General features: G+C 38.2%; 1 protein-coding gene across 1 annotated transcript; it reads left to right on the top strand.

Moving 5' to 3' along the window:
* Positions 1 to 3,534: 3,534 nt before the first annotated feature.
* Positions 3,535 to 7,522, top strand: LOC116863479 (phosphatidylinositol 3,4,5-trisphosphate-dependent Rac exchanger 2 protein-like; the record flags this gene model as incomplete). Its single annotated transcript, XM_032850926.1, has 3 exons — positions 3,535 to 3,607; positions 4,941 to 5,063; positions 7,418 to 7,522. Coding segments are annotated over exons 1-3 (285 nt in total), but the record flags the coding sequence as incomplete, so codon positions are not given.
* Between the last annotated feature and the right edge of the window lie 395 nt (positions 7,523 to 7,917).

Consider the following 7,917-nt stretch of genomic DNA (forward strand, 5'->3'; position numbering starts at 1 on the left):
ACACCAAGTGGCAGATCCAGAGGTTATTGTGCATAGAGGGAGCTGACATAGGGTTTGAAAATTAAGAAATAACTGAACCCATTTTTGCTATTGAGACTCACTTACTTGTTTCTCCACAGTCTGTTTCTTTAGTCTTTGGAAGGTTGAACTCACAGGAGTGTTCATCAGATGTGGTCTCTAGACCAACTGCATCAGAATCATCTGGGGAACTTACCCAAAGTGCAGATTTCTGGGTCTTCAAATAGTCTGCTGAGTCAGACCTTCTGGAGATAGGGCAATCTGCAATGAAAAGAAACTCTCCAAATTTCATGCACAATAAAAAGCTTGAGAACCACTGGCATTACAGGCTTTTTCCAGTACTTATTTTCAACGTATTCATATCAAAGTGAAGATGACCTAGTTCTGATGAAACTCTGGACCAAAGGGAATTAATGAATGCAGAGATAAAACAGAGTGTGAAATCCCTCATGTATTTTTGTATTTAGGGCATTAATGCTTCTTTGACTGATTGGAGAAAAATTAAATGCTCCAATTCCAAAGTCTGAAAGGACTTTGTAGATGCTGGTTGTTACAAGAGGATTCTGAAAACACGTTATTTTTCTTTATCTTAAGGAAGGAAAACTTAAATATTTTGTCAAGAATGTCAATTATTGTGATTTTGTGCTCTAGGCAAACTATTTGAAATCTGACTGAACTGTGTATATAAGATGAAGCTCTTAAGAAGATTAATGCCTCATCAGAAATGTTAACAATTTCCAGGTTTTCTTTCATATACAGTTAAACAAAAAGTTCCATGTTGTCAGAGAGGTGAAGAAGATAAAAAGTCAGGTGAAGATACAGTTTACTTTCTTAGTTTGTATGTGCCTTTCTAACTCATATTTTGATTCATCCGTACTGTCTCCTTACTTTAATTCATGGGCTTCAGAATGTGACTGAGTTCAGCTCCTAAGAAAAGGTTTATAAATGTAGAGGTGAACTTTCAGTTTTGTTTGCATGAGAGGTTACCTGTTTACCGTGTCGTCAACACGAAATGTAAACTAGGTGACTACACCATCATGTTATTTTAAGACTAAGAGGAAAGAACTGATGGAACCTTTTTGATATGAGCATACAAATCCAAATCTAAAATTAAAAATGAGACTGATAGTGATTAAAATGGGCAAAGTCAGAAAATTTGAAATCTCTTCACGAACAATTTTACTTAACTCTAGATAATAGTTCAAAAATCGTATCACATGTTTCCAATTAAAAAAACAAGGTGACATCCATTACTTTCTTATTAAGTTTATTTAATTCAGCTAATTATTTCATTCTGTTGAGGCTGTTAGTATTGATGTGGCTTTGTAGTTATAGACTGAAACATGAACTGATTGAATCAGGAATAGAAATGGGTTTGAAGCTAATGCTAGGAATGAGGTCCTATGGCTCATTTGTTTTGTTTCTTTTAAATAGTTTTGCTTTTCTTTTTACTAATGTTACAGTATGCTCACAGCCTAATATTCTGTGCATTAGGAGGTATAAAAAGGTCACTTTAACCACTGCTGCATTTTGATATGTGCTACATATTTTTTCTTAGTATGAATGCACACTGCCATTACACAAGTATATTTATGCCTATATGCTTGTATGTAATATGTATATGTACATACATATATGTGTGTAGCTATCGAGAAAGCTGTTTGATAAATTTGCTCATGAAACAATATTTTATAGACATCTGTCTACACATGTTTCTATGAAATTTTTATCACATTCCATTTATGATGATAGTTCTGCATAGTATTTTGTAATTTGCATGTACCATAATATAAATGATTCCCTTATTAATGGACATTTAGGTTGTTTCCAGTGTTTTCACTTTTGTAATTAATGTTTCATCTTGTCTGAAAGTTTTCTTGGGATAAATTCATGGAGGTAAGAATTTCTGTGTTAAAGGGTATGCCCATTTAAAAATTTGAGATATATGGTCAATTTGCTCCCAGAAATGTTGTGCCATTTTATACTCCCCCCCATTTTTTTTAGAGAGGAAGGGGGGAGGGGCAGAGGCAGAGGCAGAGGGAGAAAGAGAATCTTAAGTAGGCTTCACACTCAGCCCAGAACCTGATGGGTGGCTCCATCTCACAAGTCAGATATCAGGACCTGAGCTGAAATCAAGAGTTGGATGCTTAACCAACTGAGCCATCGAGGCGCCCCTGTGCCATTTCTTATACTTACTCCAATGTTCTTGAGGGTTATAACTTTCGAACGTTATGAGCAATACTGGGTTTTCTTAATCTCTTAAGTCTTTGTCAATATAGCATGTCAAAAATGGGATTCTTACTTTAATCTTCATTTGTTTGATAAAGTATCCAGAGGTTCCCTGGAGACTCTGTGTGCACTGGGATTGATGGGCTGTGTAGTCATACCCCAACTTGGCTGGTAGTGCTTGAAGTTCTTAAGACAGACAAGGGAAACAATGATTTCACCTGGTTACTAGGTGGTCAATGAGCAATGTCTTGAAGACACAAGCCAGATTTGCTGGATGGAAAGTCACTTCTCCTTTTCCTTCCACACTTTCTCTTTTAAGACCCAATATAAATAGTTCTTTCTACTCTTTTCTTCCTTTGCAAAAATAATAGCTTACTTGGTCATGGGTCCAAGCTTAATTAATGACTTATTAAGGAGAGTCCAGATCTTTGAATACTAAGGAACTTTTTGCCTACCATAGGGCTTTGGAGAGCCCTAACCTGATCGCAGAAATACAAAATCTGGCTTTCTAAAACTTGGGAGGGGGTAGTTAGGAAGGGAAGGGAAATCTTTTCATTCCTTCTTAGAGAGTCACTTTCTTTCTCTCTTTCTCTTTCATTCTCTTTCTATCTTTGACTCCCTACTTCCTTCCCTCAGTCTATCTCAGTTCCAAAGGATCACCTTGGAATTTCTGACCACCCCTTTTTTTAAATCAGAAGTCCCATTTTTCATTAGATTTTCGTGTTTTGTGCTTCACAAGACTTAGAAGTTTAGGAAACATTTGACTCCTAACTGTTTACCACAGAACATTGAGATCGTGGTGCATAAATTTAGTTCATATGTACATGATCACTTTTGGTCTTGCGCCCAAATTCTGAAGGATTTAATTCCCAGGGAGAAACCACTGTGAACCAGGGTTTCACCCTTTACAACAAAACTATTATTCTCAGTAGTTATTGGGTTCTTTTTTTTAAAATTTTATTTTTTATAAACATATATTTTTTTTCCCCAGGGATACAGGTCTGCAAATCTCCAGGTTTACACACTTCACAGCACTCACCATAGCACATACCCTACCCAATGTCCATAACCCCACCCCCACTCTCCCAACCCCCCTCCCCCCAGCAACCCTCAGTTTGTTTTGTGAGATTAAGAGTCACTTATGGTTTGTCTCCCTCCCAACCCAACTTGTTTCATTTACTCTTAAACTCTGGTTTCCTATAAAAAAATTTAGTTCTAATCGACACCCTGTTATTTTATTAACCTAATGTTGCCTTCACAATATCTTATTTTTGTTCATTTCATGCTGGCATTCTTACACTGAATGAACCGGTGTGCTGCATCAAAAGTTGATAAAAATGTAACAGAAGAAACAGTGAAGGTGAGGAGGCACAGTCGGCCCTCAACCCAAGCACACATTCCCTTTTAAAATTTCTTCTGTGGGATGTTACTCTAGGCTTTTCAGCTTCTCCTCAGTTCCACTATAAGTTCTGTGCCAGTCACTTGTGTGGGTGACCCTGAGATAAAGGGAAAGAGGGTTTGGGAAAAGAAACAGAAAGTGATGAGGATGGCACAGAAGACAAGGAACAATTTTCCCGAGGCCTTTGGACAGTTTGAAAAGAGGAAGAAAAACAAACCCCCAACCAAGAATCTCAGTGTCTGCGAGCAGGGGGGAACAGAGCCCTAAGTGGGAGCATTGCCAGAGGTGGCTTAGGAAGGCAAGATGTGGACAAATGTGACTTCCAATCTTTGCTCACCAAAGAGTAAGTGATTTGGGTGGTTCTGTGGTGCAGAAAATGTCTGCATAATGTCTTCAACTCAGAAACACATGTATAAGCCTTTTCTTTTAGGCTGCAGGAAAGGAAAATGATGAAGAGTTTTGTAAAGGGGGAGGAGGTAAATGAAAATTAATTGCACTACAGTTATTATTCATTTAAGCTGCCTAAATTATTATTGATGTTTATTTTTGGTGCTGATTTGCTGTTTTATTTTACAAAAAAAAAAAATTCCCAAGGATTTTAATAGGCTCTTCTGACTATTTTTTCATAAATTAAAAATGAACTTTCAAATTCTCTTACATGGGAGCATTTTAGTTTGTGTGCTTTAGGTCGCAAGCAAAAGACACTTATTATTCAAATGACTTGAAGACACTTCAGCTCTCATTTGGGGACTCCAGACAGAAGAGAAGGTTCAGGATCTATGACTCAGGGAGGTCGATAAGATTGCCAGGTTCTGTCTAGCTCTTCACTTTGCCAACCAGGTTATCTGCTTTGCCTCAGGGCTGGCTCTTCTCATCCCTGCAAAATGACCTTGTAGCTGTCCAAGCTATCACTTCCAGACATAGCACCTTTCCAGAGGGGAAGCTGTCCATTCCAGGATGCCATTCCAGAGGCCAAAGAAGCCTTTGCCCCCAAAAGCCTGCCAGCAAATCTGCCTGAACTTTGTTACCTGCTTCCCATTCTCACTATTGGGTTGGGGACAGTCATGCTTAGATTTAGTCACTCGGGCTTCTCCTGAGAGCCAGGAATGGGTTCCTGGTTCCCAGAGCTGTGTAGGAGTAGAAAGGATGTCCAGACAAAATTGGTCCTCTGCCCTCTGGCTGGGTGGAAAGGATAAGCAACCCCTGAAATTTTCAGCTTGGAAAGAGAATATTATCCTCTCATGGTCTTTTGTTTGACCTGCTTCACTATTGCACTTATTATATTTATTTGTAGATGCTGTTCTCAAACATTGAAGATATCCTTGCTGTACCTAAAGAATTTTTAAAAGTCGTGGAAGAATGCCTGCATCCAGAACCTAACACGCAACATGAAGTGGGAACCCACTTTCTTCACTTTGTAAGATCAATTTCTGTTTATTTTAGAAGCTCTGCCCCACCCCCCCACCCCAGATTTTAAGGTTTAGCTTTTGGCACAGTAGCATGTGAGAACTCAGTGTAGAAGTAAAATGTGACACAGAAAGTTTGGGGTCTTTTAAGACCAATTAAATCTTCCACTGAGAGCCAGGAAAGGGGTGAGGGCCTCACATCATCCATTTTATTCAGTGAAGAACAAATAGCCTTTTCTTTTTTCCAACAAGTTAGTTCTTCGCGTCCTCTGTAGCTTTGAATCCTAATGAATATTCAAGCTGTTCATAATGAATGGATTTTTATGTTTCTCCCAAACATAGAGCATTTCCCTTTTGAGGCAGAAAATCCTTACTCTTATGATGAGCTTTTGTGAGTCAGAATGTTCCCTTGTTAATCCGCTGGTGACAAGCCTGCAGGTGAATGAGCCGTGTCACTCTAGGTACACAGACGCCGGAGTCTTGGTGTTTCTCAAGGGTAGTTTCTCAGAAGGTCGTACTGAGTGGTGCAGAAGAATAACGTCAGTCCTCAGTTGTTTCAAATTACACATCATGCTTGTAATCATTTCCTTCTCTTGGACAGGATAGTTGAAATTATTTGTGCAACTGATTTATAAAGTAAGAAGTCACCTACAAAATGAAAATTATTTTCAGAACTGAAGGGCATTCATAGCAAAAAAAAAAATAGTGCTGCTATTTATAGCATTCCACTGATGCTAATTTTCAGAACACCCACCTGAATTCCTTTCTATACCAAAATGCTATTGTAATTGATGTTTTATTTAAAAATGCATTAGTATTTTGTCACAGATGTCAATTTTTGTTTATGTTTATTTCTATTTAACCTTTAGAAAGGTAACGGTATGTAGTTTCTAGGTCTATAATTCTGTATGGAGTGGGCAGAGCTGCATATGTTCTTTTTATAATCAGGAAATATTTCATAAAGGTAATTAATATTAAATGGAGAGAAGCTCCTTGGCATAGGAAGATCAAGAAGTATTTTCCTTGGGTATGACTGGAAACCACGCATGATTGTGTCCACTTAATCCAGACTGTTCCTCTTCATGAAGGAATTCACATCTTCTGCCAGCTGGAGCATTTGCTGCCTTAGTCCAGGGTCTCACATGGGAATCTTGCACTCTGACATGCATTTCCTCAGTAACACACTATGAATCTGTCATCCATGAATTTAGCTAAACTATTTCTGAAGCGTATTTCATTCTGGGTCATACCATCTCTTGAAATATGTAACTCAATATATTTTTTGCTGGCTATATAAAATAGCACTCAGTGTTGCTTTCCAAATGTATGTCATGGAAATTCCAGAGGGTACTTTGGTTCTAATATTTGGCCAATACATTTTCTGTGTCTTCCTCTTATTGGAGCTGCTTTGGTAGATACTAATCCTAGCCACTGAGAGAAAAATCTAATGACGGAAGGATGTTTAGAAGCCATGATGGGGAAATTACTCCCTTTTTGAAAGTATCCCTTCTGTGGCAAATATGAAGTTTATTTATTTTGTTCCTACTTGATCACTTTTAGTGAGAGCTATAAACACTAGAAGATCTTTATGTTAATCCTGAATCTGCCTACCACTGCCCATTATGGATTGCCCTTGAAATTTCCACCCAGTGGTCTTAGTTTTTTGTTTTGGAGCTACACAGTGTTGTAAGTCCCATTACACTGTGACAGCTGTCTGAAAGTAGCTACCATTTCCTACTTTATTATACTAACAAATCATTCTACTTGAAATGACCACTCATACTTTGTCACAGAGAGTCTCATATCAGAGTAGAGTCTCCAAAGTCCATCTTATCTTAGTCACTTGTTGCTGACTATTCTCTTGTTTGTCTGTGTCCCTCCTAAACACAGCTGTCCAGATTGGTGCGTGTGAACTGCAGGGTACTAGGTCTCTCTATTCCTGCATGATCAGGCACATGCTTTTCCCTGTTCCTAAAATGCTTTCTTCCCTCACCCTGCCTGGGAAGGATGGATTCATCTCTCTGAACCTTGCTCAGATATTACTTTTTTTTAAGCTGTATCTGAACCCTCTCAGGAAAGCTAAGTACTCTCTTCTCTGTAATTTGCTACCATTTGGCTCATTTACTTAGTATTGCATACATCACATAGGACTCTAGTTAATATAACATTTTTTCCTAGATTATTCTTCTTGAATCAGAGAAAATTGATAAATAAAGTGTGCTTAGATACATAAATAGAGTAGAGCTCCCAAAATATAGTAAACACTTTGGACACATAAATTATGTTCACAAACATCACACAGGTTAATCTTTCCAAGTAGCTACTACCATGACTCTCTCTAACTTATCCTTATTCGAATTCACAGAAAGACAAGATTTGTATCTATGATGAATATTGTAGTAACCATGAGAAGGCACAGAAATTGCTTCTCGATCTTAACAGAATAAGAACAATCTACACATTACTTTTGGTAAGTATATATATGAGTGTTACCATATGCTGTGATTTGTTGATAGACTCTCTAAGGAACCAAGGACTAGTGTCAGTGTGGTGTAAAATTTACTCATGGGACAATGCTTTAAATGTGTCCAGGCTAGGAGACTAGAGTCCCAATGGACTCTAATCGTAAGAAGGGAGAGTTGGCAGAAGCTCATGGAAGGGGAAACACTGATAATGCCCTCTCCTCACTGACTATGAATGGTTTGTGAGAACCACAGATTCTTAGTCAGAGAAGACATTTATGCCAGAGTTCATCATCGCTTTTCTATCCCTCAGCTCCCTAGGGTTTCATTTGCTTTTGCTAAGAGAGCTATAAGTGGGGCAGTCACAGGAAGGAAGCAGATCCTGGGTATGGTAGAAAAGAAA

The sequence above is a fragment of the Lontra canadensis genome, unplaced genomic scaffold (genome assembly GCF_010015895.1).
Source record: "Lontra canadensis isolate GAN:19392208 unplaced genomic scaffold, GSC_riverotter_1.0 scaffold1305, whole genome shotgun sequence".
NCBI lineage: Eukaryota > Metazoa > Chordata > Mammalia > Carnivora > Mustelidae > Lontra > Lontra canadensis.